At 44.1% G+C, this 22,310-nt stretch overlaps 1 protein-coding gene across 1 annotated transcript; it reads right to left on the reverse strand.

The window, feature by feature from the left end:
* Window positions 1–1,305: 1,305 nt before the first annotated feature.
* On the reverse strand, window positions 1,306–21,172 carry LOC115579485 (neuronal pentraxin-1). Its single transcript, XM_030413044.1, has 6 exons — window positions 21,022–21,172; window positions 10,155–11,395; window positions 6,002–6,854; window positions 5,213–5,463; window positions 3,795–3,974; window positions 1,306–2,811 (listed from the first exon to the last, which is right to left on the reverse strand). The coding sequence occupies exons 2-6, from the start codon at window positions 10,896–10,898 to the stop codon at window positions 2,602–2,604; spliced, it is 2,238 nt and encodes a 745-aa protein (XP_030268904.1). The 5' UTR covers window positions 10,899–11,395; window positions 21,022–21,172; the 3' UTR covers window positions 1,306–2,601.
* Between the last annotated feature and the right edge of the window lie 1,138 nt (window positions 21,173–22,310).

Below are 22,310 nucleotides of genomic sequence, written 5' to 3' on the forward strand. Positions count from 1 at the left end.
CACAAAAGACTTTATACAACTTTTCTCTCGTATACAATTGTACAACTGTTGTAAGTTACAGTTTAATCTTGCTTTACTTCATGTTCTTCCTCCATTTGAACCCAAAACCACAATGTTTCCTCTCAACCAGACAAGTTTAGATGATCATAAAACAGATTTTGCATTTTGTGATGTTTCTGGAAGATGATGAAGTTGTCATCCCTTTGTGAGCCCGAAACCACATATTTTCTCATGTACATTGTTTTTGGTATGTTTTGTTTGTTTTGATGTTTTCCTGATGACACAAATATTTGTTGACCCTCATGTTTGACACACACATCAACATCTGGTGGAATTGAACTGTCACAAAACAACATACACAACACTTACTTCATACTGTACGATGCAAAATGTTCAAGAAGGAGTTCGCCGTTCGGTTTGAATTCATAAAATTTTTTTTAAATAGTTTTATTCAAAATCCTGACATATTTACAAATATTTGACAGTTAATAGTGCATTTTCGTCCTCTTTCAAGTTTTTACAATTCAGTTTATATTTTTGGCTTACACATGAGGGAGGGAGACTGAACACGATGTGATACTTCAAATATTTACAGCCAAAGACACAGAGGAGGATAAACATAACAAAAAAACAACCTAATGATTATTAAAATGTACACCAAAGGCGAGAATAAGCAATTTTCTGCATAAAGTTGCATATCATATATATATGTGAGTATATATTTTTTTTTTTTACAAGTCTTATGTCAACATTCAGCTTACAAACTACACAGTTTGGTAGTATCAGGAGGTGTATAAACTGAAGTCTATGTCACAAAGACAAGAAGACAGAACGATATGAAAGTCATGTCGCGTTTTTTTGGCCCACTATCATGAGAAGAAGAAACCAGGAGCACGGGTTCCAACGCGCCGCTCGTCGTCTTGGCATTACAGTCAAAAGAAAAAAAACTAAAACATTTCGCAGATATTCACTGCTGCAGTGCGACACTGTCGGGATGATGCAGTCCTGATGCTGACGGACTCCATCACCATGGCAACAACAGATATACCCCTTTTGTTACTATCAATAAAAGAGACTCCCAACGCTGAGTGTCATCTGATTTTGACTCAAAGTGGAATATTAGGAATATGAGAAACAAACAAAAACAAAAAACATGATGAATATTTTTTTCCTCCCAAAGACATGCTTTATAAACAAACATGGGGGCAGGAGCGGCTCCAGAAAGTACTATGTACTTATAAATTATTTACAATATGAGAAACGCCATAATAAATATTTTTTGTTTACATATATATATATATATATATATATATATATATAATTAAAAAGAGACATATTTTAATTATGGGATATAATTTACATGTACAAAAACCTCTTTTGTTATAAAAACAGGAAGGTGCATCTACAAACAGTTAGCATGAGATCAACAACGTCTCTTTTTCATCTCGTTAGCTTCTCTGAGCATGTGCAAGTGTGTGTGTGTGCGTGCGTGCGTGCGTGCGTGCATGCGTGTGTGTGTGTGTGTGTGTGTGTGTCTGCCTCTGTCACGTGGTTTGAGCTGGTCAGAAATAGGCAGGATCGGATCAGATGTCCACAGTTAAGTCCCGCTGTAAGCCGCCGGGAGAGACATGAGCATCATGGCGGCTGACATGCTGATGGATGGTTAACGCTGTAACGATGGCGGTCAGGTGTCTCGCGGCCATAACGTGTCATGGCGGACAGTAAGCCGCGGCGCTCTTATGTAACGGACAAACGTATATCTACTCCATTTTTTAAAATTCTGCATTGACAAAATGCAAGTTTACAGTTATGAAGGACAGATGGATTACACTGTTTTTGTTTTCTTCCTACAAAAAAACAACCTGTTGTAGATTTTTCAATATGAAATACTATTATAAAACAGTCTGTCGAAACCCTTTCTCTGTACTTAAAAAAAAAACTCCTGCAGCAGCGTTATTCCTCGTCTCCACATAACAACGATCAGATATTCAATTGTCAGTCATTTATAAACGAGGATGAATCATCACAGTCCCCATGTGGCTTTATTTGTAAGCGTTCCTGTGCCTTTTCAGCCTCCCTTTCAACTCCCGTCATGTTTATGTTGCTCGCATACCAAAGAGAACGAGCTAGTGCAGGCGAGCTAATGGCAACAAGCAACCTTTGGACCCGTTCTGCTGGAAAGAAATCCTATTATGTGTGGTGGATCTCTCAGAGCAGCTGTAGTCATGACCACACAGCCTGCAAATCCAAAGCCCTGCGCTCTTTGGAGCCTTCAAAGTCGTCCTGCTGACAGCGTCAGAGTGAAGAAGTGTAGGTGGAAGAAGGCAGAAAGATCGAACAGGAATGGCAAAAATATATAGAAAAAAAGCAGAAGAACTCCTTGCTCCATCTGTTGTCCGTGGCTGAGCTCGAGTTATTAAACTTCTGCAGACCGATATGATGAAGAACCAGAGCGAGAGATGAAATAACACATTTCCTCATCCTTGATCCGTGACAAAATAACATTTCACTTCTCCAACTTTCTCTGACATGAACACATAATCCAAGAATGTGAGGATAATGATGCTGCAGCTCTTGATGTGGGTGGTCTGGAGTCAGTCCTTAGTGGCAGGGGTCAAACGGGAGCTCAGTGAGCCCTCCATGGAGCTCGACCAATTCCTCCGACCAGGACATGACATCACCGATGAGGTGGCCTCCGCACGTCGCCTGGCCGTAGATCTCGCTGGGCGTCAGGACTCTGGACCAGAACTGGAGATCAGCCAACTCCCCCATGAAAGACTGAGTCACGTCGAAGCGGCCTCCCATCGTGTCCTGTGAGGACAGAACAGGAAAGATCATGGATGAGTTCAACTGACTCAGAACTCAGTTTATTGGACGTTACTGTGCCACCATTCGCACAAAGTCTGCGTAATGTTCAACTGAGCCCATGTGGGAGTCGAGCAGGTCATTGTGCTGAGAATTCACAGCGAGCAAGTGCATGTGTCTATCATGCTACATATGAATATCTACCAAATTAATTCTATCAAAATCAGAAGCAGGAGACTTCAGAGATTGTTGAATAAATTGTTGGAGAAGGTTTATTCAGGATGGAATCTAAACTCTCCATCTTTTATTTTATATTTTTGAATCCCAGCAGGATGGTGTGTTTTTTGTTGAGCTCTGGAATCTTTTTTATTCTTTTTGGGGTGAATACTATTTAAACCTCCCTGACCCGATCCTGCAAAAAACACTTGGATAAGGTCAAGGTTTCTTGTTCAGTACAACTATTTTTTATAGACATTTGTAACAGCATAAACCATCTGTTGATGTTTGGACTATCATGCAACCCCTCTGTCGTGTTGAAATCAGCACCACAACAGTCATCTTCATGTAAGTCCTCCTCCTGCATGCTTTACCCAGGCACCACTTTCTGCTTAAACCAAATTAAATATCCCCTGTTGGTGAGAATGAATCGGACACGGACAATCTCCTGTGTGAAATGGCAACTCTGGACAATGTCTGCATCTGTTCTACAAACATTGTCTGGAGTTAATATTTGCAGAAAGGCTACTGATTGTAAGCCCGTGGTGGTGAACTTTATTCTCTTGCATGAAAGTCAGATGTGCTCAATGCTGACCCACCTTCATGACCTGAACCTTTACCTTACGCCTTGCTACAACACTATTCCATAGATCGGCACGAAACCTCGTAATTGAAAAACTTTCTGAAGATGATCGTGTTTGAAGAGCCCAATGTGTGCGTCAATCTAAACTTCTCTAAAGCATCTCCGTCAGACAGGAACCTGGACGTCTTACCTGCTCCTGGCCCAGGATGAAGGTCCCTCCTGATTTGATGGAGTGCCAGGATGACAGGTTTTGCCCTGAGCCTTTCTTCACCCCGTCCTGGTATGCCTCCCAGATGCCATCGCGTGTCGACCACGTCACGCACACGTGATGCCACTTCCCATCCGTCATGGTTATTGGCAATGTGACCGCCTAAACGCACAGATGGAGACAGACAGGTTGTGGTCGAAGAATGTATTTATTAAAGGGAAAAAGACTTCTGTGATGCTTTATATGCATCAACTGAGTACATTTCCATATGATAGGTTAATGACATAACTGATTCCTGACCTGACACATCAAATAACCTTCATTAATCATCACATCATCAGCAGCGTACACGCAGAAAAAAGTGTTTTTGTTTATCCGGAAAGAAAAATAATAAACGGTAGGAATCTCAATCTCTGCACATATTAGCGCAACATGAGAATCTAATTTCTGTTCATCCTTAAAAACTCTAGAAGATTCATCTGCACATCCAAGATCATTTAAGTGGGTCACTGATCAGTTTGATGACTGCCAAGTGTGTTACTAGAAAAAACAAAACAAAACAAACATGACAGTTTATCCCTCATGGTTAATGTCACTCCTGCAGACAACTAGGCCACTCATTTAATTTAATCTGATTAATGACTTTGTTGATCTGTTTGCTCGAGCTCCCTGCTCACAGTACAGGGGCAAGGAAGGGAAAAAGACAAATATCTGTCGTCCGATTACGAGAAAAGGCTTTCAGATTTTCTGAGAATGTCAGATTAGGAGGCTAACAGAATAATTGACTAATTTGTGTGTCAAGAATCTGAGTGTCGCTTAAACTGAGATGTCCACAATTGTTCATAAAAGGAGATTATAGCCATGAGAGGCTCAAAGTGAGGAAAAGCCTAATTATTTCTTAAAGCTTCTGATGAACATACACAGATAGTCTTTTCTGAGCCACGACCTCATTTGTAGGTCTACAACTTCGTTAACCCCAGCATGTGATGGAGCAAAGGCGTTGACCTTTGACCTTTTAGATATAATATATCATCACATAATTATCTTATTCTATTAGATTTCGGTGTAAAAGTCGTACGCAGCACGTTCTCACTCCCAACTCGTCAAATACAGAAGCCAAGTGAAAGTCTGAGTCCGGGGCGTGAAGAGAGTGAAGAGTTAAGAGGGATTTGTGTGATGTATGACATAAGTAAGTATCCCTATGTAATAGACGTAGCTCATGTTAATCTGACATAACATTAGGTGACTTAACGTAGTTATTTCAGCCTTGAGTATAATCTTTTCCAAATCCTTACCAAGTAGGTTTTGTGAACCGTTTGTCAGCACGCTTTATTTTGAAAGTTTAACCCGACGTTACAGTTCACTTTTCACGTTACCCCTTCTTTTTTTTGGTTTTTTACCTTGTCGTTGATCAGCAGCTCCATGGGGTTGCTGCCCCATTCGATGAGGACCAGCTCATTGGCTTGTCCAGGTACTGCGTAGGAGAAGGGGGTACCGAGACCGGGACCTGATCCTGCTTTCAGCCACAGGCAGATTGTCAGGGCGAAGATCTCATTGACCACCGACCGCTTCATTCTGGCGTACATGTAGTTGGTCCTCATGGGGAAGTCGAGCAGAAAGGCGTTGGGACTCTTTAGCTTCTTGTGGTTTCCTGGTGAGACATGAAAAATGTAGGGTCATGTCGTGTAAAGTAGCCTACGAGTACTGTTCTGCTCCCATACAGTGCCAACAGCATGCAACACTAGTTAATATTAGCTTAGAAATGCTAACATCAACAAATGGTTAGCACTCACCACAACACAGAGTCAAAAGTCGAAGGTAAAGAATGTAGAATATATTGTGATATTATGGTTTTAGCTGCCTCTTGTTAGCTAAAGTTAGCTTGTTTTGATCATTTGTAGGATAGTATTGATTTTTAGCCAATGATAACAGATTTAATGCTACAAAGTAACTGTGTAGCAGCAGCTAACTGGCTAACTATGACCTAAGATCAGCTAAGATTAGCTGTTGCTGTAACTTAGCTTATCTTAGCTAACTTAGCTTTTCTGAATAGTGCTATTAAATGGGCGGTATAATTTTTGACTTGTGACCAACTATTAATTGAAACAACAGCATTTTCTGTTCATTAAACAGACAAATCAACATATATGATTAAAATGTAAAGCCACTGTGTGTGTGTGTGTGTGTACCGTTGTCAGAGGTGTGGTGCAGTTGGCTGATTACTGTTTCCAGCTTGTTGTGTCCGGCACCCCGCAGACTCGTCTCTTTGCTGTTGAAAGGCAGACGCCGCGGGTGAGCATCGGTAATGTGGTCGCTGTCATGGTGGTTCGTGTTGCGGCGGCTGTCATGGTGATCATCATGGTGATCGTCGTGGTGATCGTCGTGGTGATCATCATGGCTTCCAGGTCTGTGGTGATAGTCGTGATGATAGTCGTGGTGGTCATCGTGGTGGTCATCGTGGTGGTCATCATGGTGGTCATTGTGATGGCCATCATGGTGGTCGTCGTGGTGGTCATCGTGGTGGTCATTATGATGGTCATCATGGTGGTCATCATGGTGGTCGTCAGGGTGATCATAATGGCGGTCATTGTGATGGTCATCACGGTAGTGGCTGCGCCGGCTGCCATGAGGCCGGCTGTGGTGGGAGTCGTAGTGGTAGTCGTGATGGCGATTATTGTGCCCGCCGCGATGGCTGTTGTACCTGTGGGTGCTGTGGTGGTTGTTTTTATGGCTGTCGCGGTGGCTGTCATGGTGATCCACACGATGGTGGTCGTTGTGGCCATTGCCATGGTGGTCGTCGTGATGGTCGTCGTGATGGTCGTCGTGGTGGCCGTTGCTATGGTGGTCATCATGGTGGTCGTCGTGATGGTCGTCGTGGTGGTCGTCGTGGTGGTCATCGTGGTGGTCGTCGTGGTGGTCGTTGTGGTGACCGTAGTCATGGTGATCTGTGTGGTAGCTGTGCAGCTGCTCCTCCAGAGCGGTGATCTTCCTCTGGAGGAGTTCCCTCAGGGAGCTGGAGTAGGAGCTGGAGGAGTTTCTGGCCTGTGGAGGCAAACAGACATCGGTAAGGATTTCTCGCAGGGAGTAACAGAGGCTCAAACTAGGATTCAGGTGGATGCATCTCGACATGCACCACCCACAAAAACACTGTTTCAAGTACACCCCCCCTCATGGTGACATCACTCCACCGTGGCCGAAGCGCAGCCAGGAGGACGCGAATCCCAGTTAGATTCAAATTCAAGTGCTGGATCCATGGGGGCCCCCATCATGGATCAAACCTGGCTTTCTGGCACCAGACCATTCTTAGCAGATGTTTTTTGGTCCTATGGATTTCAAAGTGGGGCCCTCATGGATCAGACTTGATCCAGAGCAACCCATGGATCCTCAAATGGATTGGGATCTGGGGAATTTGCAGGCCAGGTCGAAACCTTTGTCACGTTCCTGTAGTTCCTGTATTGTGTCAGGGCAAATTGTGCTGTTGGGCCGGCAACTACCCTTGGGGAGTGTCACTGACAGCAAGGATAACAAATCCTAAAAGTGACCCAATAACTGAGCTTGTTATGCTAATGTGGGATCCAGAAAAAAAGCTAGTAAGTGGACCGTGAGATGGGATTGTTTTGATGCTTTCCGAGGTCAAGAACAAAGTTTAAGACCTAACTGTGTTAAAGAAAAAGAATACATTAAGAAATAGTCAGAAGTTGTTTGCAGTAAATGACATATAGTGAATAAGAATTATGATGTCATTTTAAGTTGCATGCAAAAATTTGCCCCTCCTGCCTTTAAACCCTCCTTCCTAGTCTCCCTTGCTCATCCTCGCCTTCCTCACCAGCAAATCCGGCTTTGTTCCATGCCAGCGCACGCCGCGATTAATAGCCTCGTCAGGGAGGATGTAGCTAATTGAAGGTGAGGCTGGCTAGCTCCCCTCGGCGCATGGCCAGAGGCTGGTGGCGTAGACATCCTGTTAGAGGAGGGAGTGACGGAGGGTAAATCCTGGCTCCGCTTCTGTTTTGTCTCACACCTTTGAGGGAGATTGAAGGGGATTTCTGGCAACACTTTCCCTGTGCGTGGCCTGAGACCACCTGCGCTGATAATGAGGCTTTCACAGGCCAGCGGGCAGCAGGGTTTTAGTCTCGCAAGGTGACACCAGCATCATTAAATGTTGTAACACAAGGGAGACGGCAGAACCACATGTACGGCTTGTTTCAGGCGCAGGGACACAATTTAGAGGATGTATTACTGACAGTACTATCACATACTGTGAAATATCTACAGATTTCAAGCAGCTGAAATTCTGGGAGAGCAACAACAGGCTCAAAAGTTCCCAGTGAGCATTGATATGGTGTCTGTTGGGTTCACACTGAAATCAATCTCTGCTAAAAAGTAAACACTTTTTAAATATCTGGATCAGTGCTTCCAGGGCCAGTCACCAGAATAAAATGGTGGCAAACCTGGGAGTGTTTTTAATTAAACTTCTCCATCTCCAAAGGCAGGTATTCTTTTCCTAACCCCAACCAAGTGGTTAAGAAACTTAACCTGAAGAGATTTAGCGTTTCAATGTCTGTGTGTTACAGAAACATACATTGCATAACTTCTGGGTTGTTTTGGCTTACGGTAGACTTATGCTGACTTGTAGGCCTACTTGGCCTGGTTTCTGCGTGGGAAGCAGATCCTTGATCCCAATGCGATTAACAAGGTTGAATAAACATCACTGCACAAATAACGATACTGTGATCTAATGATCTGGAGATCTTTGTCACAGAGACTGGTTCCCTCCCTCTTCTTCCCCTCGCATCCCCGTCCACCGCTAAGCCTCACCTGTCGCACTGCATCATGTGATAATCACATGGACACAGCGGTTGTTTTAGGTCAGATTGAGCGCTGATAAACTTAGATGAGCTTCCTGTTGGAGCTCAAGCTTGGACACTGACAATCAGGAGAGAGATTGGCTCCGAGACAACCAACAAACACAGCTGTGATGTTAACTTTGTACTCGGTGTGGTGATGACTGGTGGTTCGGTCTTGACTTGTGTGTGTTTCTCCCCAAACTTTTTCATATTTTGTCACATTTTTGTGATTATTCCAAACTACAGATGTGCCACTACAGCACCAACTCTTGAAATAATCAAACAATGGCCTCCTCATGAACACAATCAGTATTCTGCGGGTTACCACGTCTTCATGAAACAAGTCTTTTTCACAGCATTTTGGCGGCAGACTTCACTGGCAGCTTATACGACGGCTGAGCTTGTGACCTTCAGTGACGCAGGATACGACCCCAATTAAGTCAAACCTTTGATAGGCTTCCGCCTCCCTGCAGACTGTTCAGGCTTTTCTTTGCAGACACATTACTAAGCATTTTAAAATGTGCGGTTGCGCTGCGGCAGGCATACGTTCTCCATCAGGAGCTTTTACAGAATGTTTACCCTTTTAACCTGAAACCTCAGAGCTTTAATTACAGCTGTATGAATGTGTTCAGATAGGAGACGGTGCCGTGCCTCGCTTGAGTTTCTTATAGTAAAGAGAATACATTTATGGATTAATTCTTGAAATAAAAAAAGGAACAGCTTTTGTCAGAGCTGAGAAAGTGAGAAAGAGCAGAACCTCAGGATGGTAAATTAATGCAAAATAAAAACCATTTCTCTTTGTTTGGATCGTTTAATTTGCATCTGTAAAACTTAACACTGCCATAATTGGTTATTTGTGTACTGCAAACACTTTACACCCTCGAGGGCTGGAAGACAAACGCACAGTTTTTTGTTTGACCATTTCCTGAAACCTTCCACATTTTTTTTTTTTGGGGCTGAAGCTCAGAGCAAGAAAGTCAATACTGGAACAGTGGAATGAAGCTGCTTCTCCCCCTGCTAGGCCTTGTGTTGAACTTGTGTTACAAAATGTGCAGGTGTAAAGAGTCCATCGATTAGTACACATCTCTCCTGGCACGACACCGACTTTCAAATTTCGGTTTTGGTCCTTCTTAAAGCAGCGTCTTCCCCACCAAGCTCTGGGCACTTTCCCAATCCTGCACACGGGACTTTGGTTGACAGAAGAAGCTTATTTAATCTTGTTATCCCCAACAATGTGTTTCATTTCACAGCCTTATCACCTTATGTTGGTAGTGTTACCTATATCAATGTCCCCAAGGCTTATTTAAAGTAACAGTTCACCCAAAATTCAGTAATTACCGCCTCACCCCCATGCTTATGCAGAAGTCGGGTGAAGTTTTGTAGTCTGTGAAAAATTTCTGGAGCTTCACAACAAATCGGAGGAGATTTTTTTGCTTTAAAGCTCCGTAAAAGAGACAAAGTGAACTTTTGAAGTTGGAAGTTATTATGTTGTTCTCACCTGCAGGTTCTCCAGCCTCTCCTTCAGCGTCTGCAGTGTCTTTCCCGTCTGTTCGGGGGAGAATGAGCCGTGTTTCCCGTACGACGAGCCCTTCCTGTGGTGCGGGTCCGACCTGTGGCTGCCGTGGGAGTAGTGATGGTCGTTGCTGTTGTACGTCGAAGACCCGTGATGTGATGATGACGACGGCGGGTGGTGGCTGCTGTGCTGCCCGTGGTGGTCATCATGGTGATTGTCATGATGCGTATCATGATGGTTGTCGTGGCCATTTTCGTGGTGGTTGTCATGGTGGCCACCATTATGGTGACCACCGAAGCCCTCGCACAAGGTGAGCTTGGCGGTGAGCTCTCTGATGGTCTCCCGCTGGTCCAGGATGGTCTCCTTTTGCCTCACAAGGCTCTCACGCAGGTGCAAGATGGTGGCTTTGGCCTCGTCGGACATCATGCCTCGCCGGTTACCGCTATTTTGGCCATTAGTGGTTGGTCCATGGGGCACAGTGGGTGGAGAAAAGCAGCTAGGGTCTGCATCTGGGGGGATCGGAGTGCAGACAAATTTGGGGCTAATGCCATAATCATACTCTATGCCAGGCAGACTGCTGGCTGCTGCTGCTGCTGCTGCTGCACATGACAGGAAGTAATAGAAAATGAGAGAACGAAGGGGGAAGATGAAGCCCAGAGGGGCTCCGACATATTGCTGCTGCCTTGCAGACAAAGGCATGAGGCTCAGAGGACTGACGTCTCTGGCCATTATTGGCCCGAGTCAAAGTTATTCCTTGACAACCAACAGTCCTCCCGGGCCTTAGCTTTGGTGTGACGAACACCATGAATGGAAGTCATACGTGTTGGATTGAAAGGTGTTGGGGAAAAGCATGTCAACAATAAAACTGCAGATAAAATCTCCTCCCAGACAGCATAAATCCCTTTTAGAGGACAAAAAGCAGAAACTCCAGGGCAGTATTCCAAAAGTAAACAAACGGTGCTGCCAGACTCTTTAACTGTTTGCCTTTGAGACAGCCTGGTGGTTTCAGCAAAGGTTTCCTGGCTCCATGGCAAGTTAAAGACCAGTGAGAGCTGTGCTGATCGATCCCGATAAGTCCATCTGCCGTCTCGGGGAAGATGTGTTGGGCCAACGCCAGCCAGGTGATCCGTTTTGGCTCCAAGGACCTCCTGCGTTCGACAGCCAGCCAAGAGTAATCCCTTTAACTTCGGCTTCTAACCAGCCATCGGATCATAGACTGCTCTTACCTTTGAGACAGAGAAAGGAAAAAAAGATACGGTTAGAAAGATATCAAGAAAACAAGCAAACAAAACTTGGATATAAAGGAAAATAACTGACTAACAGGATCTTTGATTGACTTGAGTATTTTCCTGTCACTGAGAGTTATGATGTGGACACCTTGTGATAAAGGAGTGAGATGAGATTTAGAGGTAGATAATCTGGGTCACGTATAAATAAAAGTGTATATGTAGTAGTTGTATAGATTAACAGGAAGGGAATGCGTCAGTGAGGTGGGATCTCCATGACAAACATTTCATCTCCAATTATCAAATCGCTCCTTCAGTCCATCAGCACCGAGCCAGCAGACGGTCGTGACGGCAGCAGGCGGGTAAACAGCGGCGAGGGGGAGGCCGGTGAGGGTGAGGGGGGGGAGCAGCAGGCCACAGAGTAATGAGATTACATCCAATTAATCTGCCCCCTAAACCACAGCCCGGCAATTCACATAATGAAAGCTGGTTTTCATTTGAAACATGGGCGGGCCTGCAGAGTCCAGCCGCTCACACCGGGGCCTCGTGAATCAGTCTCAGAGCTCGGACGGCAGGTTTATTGGTTATTTAAAGGCAGCAAGGGGAGACAAAGTCAAGTGTGTGTCAGAGGAGGAAACACAGAAAATACTTGTTGATGTCTCTAGTTGGACAGAGCTGCAACAGTTTAATTATATCAGGAACTCAGTATCTTCGTGACACGACTTCAGAACTGTTCCCGTGAGGTGGAGAGGGCAGCCCGTCTCCACCTCCGTCAGTCTGCGTTTTGAGGTGTCCTTGAGGGCAAAACACTGAATCCCAGGCTGCTCCACCAAACCTGGATACATTTATAAGGTTGTGTCGGGGAAGAACGTGCGGAAAATCAAATACGTGGATCAATCGATGGTACACAGCTGGGAAAAAAGGAATATAAACATTTATTTTATCCACAAGAAGCGATCAGGTGTGTTACGTCCGGTGTGAATGATGTGCTGAGGATCTGCGTCCTGTTACATGCTGGTTTCGTTTAGTGGCTTGGAATGAGGCGGATATATTTATAATCAATTCTATTTATTTTAATTTTGATTATGCACATCTGGGTTTAACCTCGTCGTCTCGCATATCCTCATTCGTCAGAAGTTCTGGGATGTATTATTTCTCCTAAGATGAGGACATAACATAACTAACATGACATAAGTTGTAAAAGTTTCCTGACTAAACAATATAAAGTGTTTTTTAAATGTTTAACTCTTCAGTTGTGTGTTCGGTTTGGTTTTGACTTTTATTAATGGAACTTTAAAGTCCTCTTAATGTCTTCTAGGCCCCTGTAAAGTGCTTTAAATGGTCAAAATCAGGCCTGTTGAGCTACTGTTTTTGAAGTTTAGTAAAAAAATTTGAGGTGCCAAAGGGAAAAACAACGTCGGACCTGTAAAGCTTAATGATTATTCTGCTTTGTTGTTTTTTTTTTTTTTTTTAAAAATCTAGTTTAATTTGTGCATCCTGGGGACAGATTTTAGAAAATTCAAGGTGAGCAACACTGCAACTTTGTGGACGCAAACTTATTTCTTTTTACATCCTGCTCAAATAATCGATTTAAATGTTTATTGTAACTTTCGTCTTTTGACTGAAACACCTGATGAGTCCTTACAAAGTTAACTTCTCTCCCTGTCGAGGAGTAAGACGAGTCTTCTCCATGCTGGGCGGGTCAGCCAGAGAGCAAGACGCAGAGCCAAGAAGAGGTTTCAGAACACACAGGATGCTGTTCCCTCTAATCTTCTTATCTCCATAGCCGATCGCCAGTTCAAGCACCCGCAGCAGCCACTAAGTCTGAAACCACCGAGTGTCCGACACCAACAACACCGACTGTACACAGTGTCGAACTATCCGAGAGTTAGACGGGAAGGATTGATACCACCTCTGTGTGATAAAAGCGGAGCTTAGCTTAGCACGAACACTCAAAACAAGGACACAGATTTCTGTTTTTAATCCACCTACAAGCACCTCTGAATTCTCCAATATCCAATTTAATCAGAAAAATATATGCAGGACTATCACATGTCCAGCATCAGTGACTTCCTGGAGTTGTTGGTTGAAAGATAATCTCACAGTGCCGTCTCACATCTCACCTCGCGTCACGTTTATGGGCCTTTTTGTAGCTAAAGTAACACATTCTCGAATTTATGATGATAATTTGTTGCTTTCTGTTCGAGATTCATCCCCAAAGACGACTTCTAAAAGTGTAATAACAGTTAGGAGCAACAAATTTGGTTGAACCATCGTCCAAATTCCCATTTTTTTTTACAATGTGTCATCAATTCTGACGTTTTGTACCTTTAGCTGACAATTTAGATCATCATGACACTAAAACTTTAAAGATTTAAAATGTAGGATTATCTTATGATTATCAAATGATATATAGACAGGTCAGTAAATATGTGAGCCGCCAACCCAAAGTATTTGACGACGGGACGCCCTAAAAACGTGGTATTTCTTCTGGTTTTGCAGGACGCTACACCTAGCTCACTGAACATTGGTTTTTGAAATGATTTGTGTATTTAAGCTCCTCTGTGCATCGAAGGAGTGGAAGTATTCTGCTTTTTAAGACCATTTCAGTGGTTTTATGACAAGTCTTCTACTCGAAGATCATTTAGAAAGGTATAACGACCAGAGTTTGTGTCCTGCAGGCCGTTAGAGTTTGTTTTGGCTGTTTACTTTCAAGACTTTACACAAGTGAATTCATTGTTTTAATCCAAGGTGTCAGTCTCAGGTGAATATCCTACAAATCCTGCACAGTATGCCTTTAAGAAAAACCAAACTGTGCACTGAACCCTGATTTCTAAACCGTCCGCGCTCTGACAATAAGCATATGTTGTTTTTCTTCTCAAAGTCGGAACACTGAGTGCAGTTTAATGAGGCGTTGGGAGATGTTGCCTGCAGCCAACAGATGAGGGCCTTAATCTGACAGTGAGCCCCGCTGTCTGATACTTACAGACAACATTAGGAGGAGATTTAGGAGACATGATACCTCAGCGAGACACGAGGCGTCACACATGAGCCCCGAGAGCAGCACCGCTTCACGGTCAGCGGTACCAAGGGCACCGGTCTGCTTTTCTACCCGACTCTTCACACGCTACTGTGACTTCACACTACAAACCAAAGTATCACATGTTATTACTTTGTGTCTTTTTATGAAATCACAATTTCTACTTTCTTTTCTCTAAATATTTTGTCTTTCAGACTTCTGACTGAGGCTCCCAGTGGCCCTCAAAGCTGCAGTTCATCTGTGGTCGATCTGAGCATCTTATCTGCTCATGTTTCCTCCTCTCAAGGGTGACGGACTAATAGGATTGGTTGGCTTTAATGCTGTTTAACGAGGGATTGGCTGCAGGGTCCTGGTCCTGCCGTCACCCCCCAACAGGGTCAAGCCATTGTTGTCACACGTGTGGAGGAAGAACGTGTGCGTGACATGAAGTCGGCCATCGTCGTGAGGTGATCGACAACAAATATGAACAAATATCACATATTTTAGGAAGGTGGTTTGCAGTTTTACGATTGCAAACGTGATATCAAATCATTCAGAGACTCAAAACTCACAAAGCTCATATTCACCACACTCGATGACTGCGAACACTTTGGATTTTGGATGCGTTCTCGCTCTTAAAAATGTCAATACACTTTAAAGAAATCCCTCCACTACACCTCTGCTGGATTTGTGTGAGTCTGCATGTTGACATGTGCATTGCACGCAGTCATACATGTGCATGTTCAGCTCGTTAAGACAATCCCAGGTCACATATACATCCCGCCATGTGGCCTCCGCCTCCTCGCAGCTTAAAGACGCTCCCCCTCCTCCTCCTGTGGGGGGACCTGAGCTCACCTACCTGCCTCACGCGACTCATCACATGAGTCAGCCTTCCCCTCCACCCCTCCTCCGCCCCTCCACCCCTCCATCCCTCCTCCATCCCTCCTCCGCCCCTCCTCCACCTCCTGCCCTGTCAGGTGCTCCGGCCGTGGAGGTGAGTCATGTCTGTGCTGAACGTGACACGGCACAACTCCGGACGGCCAAGAGACACTTGTGAGGACTGAGGGTGCTGTAGGTGTCGTGACATCGTGTGTCACAGCCACGAGTCTTAATCTTCCCTTAAACACATTTCGGTGACGGATGTTAAAGTTTTGCTGCTACGCAGAACAACGAGAAACAGCTGAGTTTTATGTCACTGATGCAGAAAAAGATGCTTGAGAGTAAAAGTTGAAAGTGAAATTGACTGTTTCAGTTCATTGATGTCATATTGGACAATAAAATATCCTTCCCCTCTCACATGTATTTGTCTCGTGTGTTTGCTAACACATGTATCACTATTGGAACATTTCACCTCCTCTTATCAGTGTTGGTTTTGGCCCCAAAAATCATGTATATGTTGGGTTTTTAATATAAATATGTACACGTGTAAGTGAACCTTTAGATATGTCTCGACACAATTATATAATCCAGCTGGTCTTGATATAAAATCCAGACTCCTCTTCGTCTAAACTGAGTGGAACAAAAGTCTTCAGACTGAGACTGATCCTGAGAACCACCAGGCTTCATCTCTGCTGCACATCAGTCACAGTCAGCTCTGAATTAATCCAACATTTAACTTGGAGTAACGAGAAACACAACGACAGCCTCGTGGTTCAGACTCGCTGAGAGTTTGCTTTTATCTGAAACGACGGTTTCGTTATCGTTGAAGCTTTTTTCTCGTCAGTGATATGAAAAACAAAAGTGCTTTAAAGTTATAAAAATCTCTCTTTGACGTCCTCTCAGCTGTCTGTATCTGTCAGGACGTCCTGATAACAGACGACCATCCGCTCTCTGCATCGTACACAAGACGTTTAAACACCGAGGCTTTTGTTCCAGCCGGAGTAACGTCTCCACGCAATTAACACTTTCATTTTTCAGAGGGAATAAACGGGTTCAGTGACCTCGTACTTGTTTTCAGTGTGAGAGGAGTTTCCTCTGCGGTGATGTTTGGTTCTGAAGACGTTAACAGGACTTTTCTCCAGCTGTGAGAACATTTAATCAAAAGAACTTCTTGTCATGAGAACTTTAGTTTTGAGGACTTCTACGGTCGATGCGAGCACAAAACGTTTTATTGGTGCGTACCGAGTTTGTGAGAACTTTTTGAAGCATTATATGTTGAATGTTCACGTTTAATGTATTTACTGGACGTGGAGCGGACAGAATCAGGTATTTAAAGTCAAAACCTGACCTTTTCCTGACCCGAGCCACGTGGTTATTGTGCCTAAAGGATAATTTATTCTCATCGGACGGAGAGTTCTGTCATTCATGTTTCTGACAGCTAACAGATACGGATCAAACTGAGCAGCGCCATCAGAAACAGTGGTGGACGGTGTCACCAGACGTTGAAGCAAGACTTGTCATCATCACCAACTCCTGCGTTTTTAAAAAAGTGGATGCATTGTTTTACCTCGTTGCCATAAAGGACACTTGGGGGAGTTACGGTGATACTGTCCATCTATTTTCAAACGTAAGGAAATAAATGAGCCTTTTTTAAAATCTGTGATACAACTAATTAATTTAAAATCGTTTTCCTTTGGTTCTGACGCAGCATGAGATCTGCACAGTGACCAGAAACTATTCAAGTGATTCGATAAACAAAGCGAAGACTGTAAATGTTCCTCCGTGACTAAAATGTTCTTAAACCTCCGTCTTGAACCCACGCAACATAAATATACACACTACTATTATTTCCACTATTTGTTTCTCTCCGTGTTTTTTGGCACCGGATCAGCTGCAGTCAAGCGTTCCGGTTCCCACAGATATCCGTCTAAGTTGGACTCGTATCGATTTCCTGACCCTGCAAATAAAACACACGGCACACCTGCTATTCCTGACGAGAGCTGACAAACAGCTCGTAGCGTAGAAAACAGACTTCTGTCTTCTCTTTCTGTCACCGGCTCAATTAAAATCAACTCTCCTCTCTGAACTGCGATCACGCCTCACATTCACGCAGGAAAAAACATGTAATTACAGTTCAGCGCCGCCCGGGTCGACAGCCGTCTGCCGCCGAGCCGCTGAGTGCCGCGTGCACCGAGTGGCTCCGCCGCACCTTTGTCCTCGTTGTTTCAGTGCAGCTTGATGTCGGTAATTTTCACAGAAGTGGAGCACTTTAAACTGCATCCATTACCCCGAGCAGACAAAACAATGAGACCTGTCGGGGACATGTTCTCTCAGAGTCCTCCTTGTTGTGTTAGATAAAGGCCTCCAGTGAAAAATGTCCTATAATGATATAAAAAACACATTCTGCACCGTACGTAGATCCATAAAAACAAAAGGAAATCTGCGTGTCTCTGCGTCACGAGTACATTTACTCAGTTACAGCATAACAGAAACATTTCTGAGGTAACTAAATATTTCCAGGAGCTAAGTACTAAACCTTCACTCTAGAGATTCATACGATAGCTTTGGTTACGAGTCACTTTACAGTTTACATGCTGCAAAAATGCCACATGTGATACAGGATACTAAATGTATGTGTAATGTTTTGTGACTTTTAATAATATTTCAAAGCGATTTCTTTACTTTTACTCAAGAAAAACATTTGTGTACTTTTTACAACACTGAAACTTTTGAATTTTCTTTTACGAGCGGTCTTAAAAGTACCCAAACGTTATACTTATATATATATAAATATCTATATCTATAGATATATATAAATAAAAGTAAAGATATAATGTTATAACATAACTTTGGTGAAAGTGAAAGTCACCTATAGGAATAAAACGGGAACTGAAATCTTAAAATGTCTGATATTACATTTATTTGAGCATCAGAGGTTATTTTCTAGCAGTAAATGTGCCTCAGTATCAAAAGGTAAAGTGTAATTATACACATACGTATATATATATATATATATGTGCTGTATACTGTGGGTTATTGGATCTGGGTAGTTAAACTCCACTAAACTTGAGATCTTACTAATTGTCAGGTAATATTTTATCACAGGAGCTGTTTTGGTTTCTTCCCTCAGCAGGAAACTTTCCAAAGGTTCAACTTTTCTGGAAGCGATCATGAAGACAGTCAGGATTTATGTTTCCCGCAGCAACATGGAGCGAGGACGAATACCTGAGCTGAACTTGAACTCGGAGTCTGTGTGAGTCAGAGGTCGCTGCCATCCTTCACACAGAGGTTGACTGAGTTGACTCACCACAGACCTCCTGCCAGGCCGGGCAGGAATACTTGTGATGCCTCTGAAAGCTCTCGGGCTCAAGTGCAGAGAGTGAAAACACAAACAAGTGAAGGTGACAATACGCGGGATTAGAGCGAGCACGGCACCCAGCTCGGGTTTCTCGCTGAAGGTCTCCGATGTTTGGACTCTTTAATGAGACGTCATCACGAGAACAAACAAAAAGTCAAACGTCCTGTTTCTGATTCTGGGCGGGTTTTAATGATCCGTCCATCGTGTCGCTCTGCGCAGCGCTCTGTAACTTCACTTTAATGGGCACTTCATGAGGTGGTGACTCTACTCCATTTTAATTTGATCGTCTGTGAAGCACTCTCCTGTTACAGGTGTGAGGATGAAGAGCGCCTCACAAATAAAAGTTCAGCTGTGAAAGCTGCTTAATGTGAGGACGACAGATATTAAAACACAACGCTGAGGTTCAAACACACTCGATGATGAACTTCAGGTCATCAGTTTCAATCTATAAGGTGATTTCTGGACAATCCATCACGCGAGGAGCTCAATCACTCTCCAGTCTCGGAGATAATACCATCGTTTATCTTGATTCTCACACGTCGTGCTCGTCATGTGGCTGGTTTCTGATGTGACAGGCTGATGGATCTGCTCACATTCTCTCGGCCTCCTGTAAGCTCTTCTTCTGGCCTCGCTCGCTAATGAAGACGAGTCAGACCAAGGTCTCAGCGCGGCACGTGGCCTCGAGCCCGTCGGCGCCAAAGTCTCAGCAGGACTCAGAGGACGGGTAACTGGGGAAGGCTGCAAAAGGCCACGACAACAACAGAGTCCAATCTGCTGTACGACTCACGCTGCTGATGTTAGAAACCAAATCGGCGGTGGAAAAACAACAACAACTGTTTCCTTTCTGCAGACTCACAACATCAACTATCACCAAATAATATGCTATGAAGAAGAAAAAAGCTGCTACACGGCTTTGAATCTGAGTATCGTCATCAAAGAATTTAAATTTAATAACATAAATAAGAAGACGTGATTGTTTGTGTGGGCGGTTCAGGCGTGTGAGGCGATCGCATGAAGGTTAAAGACGAGGTGTCAAACTCATCAAGATCTCAGCTGCACGTGAGCTAAAGCTCATCAAAACGCCACCGAATATTAAGACCGGGGCTGAAGGAGCGGCACATGACGGTGACAGGTGGGTGAGGGGACAGGTGACAGGTGGGTGAGGGGACAGGTGACAGGTGGGTGAGGGGACGGGTGACAGGTGGGTGAGGTGACAGGTGGGTGAGGGGAAAAGGTGGGTCAGGGGACGAGTGACAGGTGGGTGAGGGGACAGGTGACAGGTGGGTGAGGGGACAGGTGACAGGTGGGTGAGGGGACAGGTGGGTGAGGGGACAGGTGGGTGAGGTGACAGGTGACAGGTGGGTGAGGGGACAGGTGGGTGAGGGGACAGGTGGGTGAGGTGACAGGTGACAGGTGGGTGAGGGGACAGGTGACAGGTGGGTGAGGGGACAGATGGGTGAGGGGTGTTAGGGAACAAACAACAACAACACTCTGTTGTCTCTGGACGATAAACTCTTCAAATCAGAAGATGTGGCCAAAAAACATCAAGACCAGAGGAAATATTCATCTTGTATCAAAACATCACGTGTAAACTACAAAGAACACAATCATATGCAGCGTGTTGTTACAAGATTTGAGTCTTTTTCAACATGAATCAGCATCAGTTCATCTCAGTACGACGCTCGTGTGAGCAAACGTGATTCAGCACTATTAGCACGTTTCTTTAACCTTTCTTTCTTTAACGTCTTTAGTTTAGGACGTTTCAGGATGTTTCTTTAACTAAACCTTCTCATAATCGACTGACACGACGTGCAGTTGTTAAAACGACAGCCATAAAATATCTGATCCATCAGAAAAATGAGAATCACAGAGCGACAGTAACAATCTGGGTCTGATCTTTGGTTGAATCTGCTTTTTAACGTCCTGATTTCGAACCTTTGTCTTTATTCTAAGCAGAATAAGTTTATTGTTGTGCTGTGTGTATGTTGGCTGTAAGCTTGCAGCTTATAGGTGACTGCAGCCTCTTGAGAAAATCCTAATGTGTGCGTTACATAACCAAAGAAGCTCATCTTATACTTACATAATAAAACATATGAACATAATAAAACATATGAGCATGTTTCCCCCCCAATAAACAGCTGCAGATATAACAGATATAATATAAACATCATTGAGTCTCCAGCAGCATTATTCACTGTGAACAAACTTGTGCTCACTAAACTTTTTCTGTGGTTTGAAGTTTGATTGAGCAGCTTTCTTTAACTTCTCGGTGAAAATTAAAGTTTAAAAAATCTCTGCGTCTGTTTGGATTTGAAGAGGAAACAACGAATAATTCTGTGAGAAAGAAAGAAAAACAGAAAGTTTTCTCACCTGCCCGCAAGTTTGACGTCTCCGAGCTGGTTAGTCCATTCAGCACACTGATCAGCTTGAGGAGGAGGATCGGCTTCAGGTGGATAATTTTAACTCCCTCTCTCCCTCTCTCCCTCTCTCTCTGTAGCTCTCTCACTCACTCATGCACACTCCTCTCTGATGCATGTTCAACCACACCAGCCCGACAGCTGCCATTTTCTGTCACTTGTGGACTCGTGGTTCTGAAGTTCAGCCACAAATTCACCTGTATAGTTCAGAGAAATGGTTCCTCTGTGCGGGAAAATGATTGATTAATGATTTGTTTCATGAGACAGGAAGTCAGAACCAAGAAGAAGAAACACATGTTCAGTTAGAAGCTGATGTACATTTATATTTCTCTTCTGCAAACACATCTCAGCGTCTTTATCTAAGAGCAAACCCCAGAGCTGGGTCAAACTTTATTTTGGAATTCACCTCATTCAACTTTGGCACCTGAAGTGCTTTTAATTGAAGCTTAGGTTGAGCCGTTAGCCCGGACCTGACCCGTCCCTCCCCTGCGGATCTCAACCACGCCCTCCGATTTGCTCCCTGGGAGACGGACCGGCACCTCCTGCAGAAACATGGCAGAAAACCCAGACAGGAAAAGTCCCACATACCCCGATTGTCTGGAGGACAGACCTGCTAATGATGCAATCAAGACGGGACAAATGAGCCAAAGATGAGATTTAAGAGAAGCAGCTGGTGTCCCGAAAAGAAGTGACGAGAACCACAAAAATACCAGATTAGCGGCACAACGTGTCTGTAATCAGTCTAAATGTGCTCTGTGGAGATTTTCTGATTTATATTTGACACTCGTAGGTTCACGCAGAGAGAGAAAGTGGACCACGGCTCAGGTAGACTCTGGTTTACAGTCGCCTGGTTCTTTTCAGGTTCCACATCCACGCGTCACGTAGCCACGTTAGCCTACAAGGCTAACGTGGCTACGTGACGCGTGGATGTGGAATCTGTTTCTCCCGTCTGCAGCTGTTTATTCTCTTTTTAATCTGTTTCCATCAAACTTTTTGCGCGTTAACTCTGATTCACAACAGACAAAAACCACCTCGTGTGAGTGCACGTGAACTTTTTCCTCAAAATGCTTTATGGCAACGAGGCTGCTGATTGGTCGGAGAGAACCTTTACGAGATTAATCACTTCCTGGCAACTCTTTTTTTGCTCACCTGACCCAGATTCTGCGCTGCACAGAACCGTGCAGTGGTTAACAGACATAAAAGCAAATATTTCCTCGCTTGGTTGCCGATGAAAGGCTGCCG

The sequence above is a fragment of the Sparus aurata genome, chromosome 3, assembly GCF_900880675.1.
Source record: "Sparus aurata chromosome 3, fSpaAur1.1, whole genome shotgun sequence".
NCBI lineage: Eukaryota > Metazoa > Chordata > Actinopteri > Spariformes > Sparidae > Sparus > Sparus aurata.

Excerpts from the sequence above, each read along its gene's own strand:
- LOC115579485 (XM_030413044.1), bottom strand. The coding sequence starts at position 10,898 with ATGGCCAGAGACGTCAGTCCTCTGAGCCTCATGCCTTTGTCTGCAAGG. Across the intron at positions 6,855-10,154 it reads AGAGGCTGGAGAACCTGCAG|GCCAGAAACTCCTCCAGCTC; the intron begins GTGAGAACAACA and ends TTGCCTCCACAG. Across the intron at positions 2,812-3,794 it reads TCATCCTGGGCCAGGAGCAG|GACACGATGGGAGGCCGCTT; the intron begins GTAAGACGTCCA and ends CTGTCCTCACAG.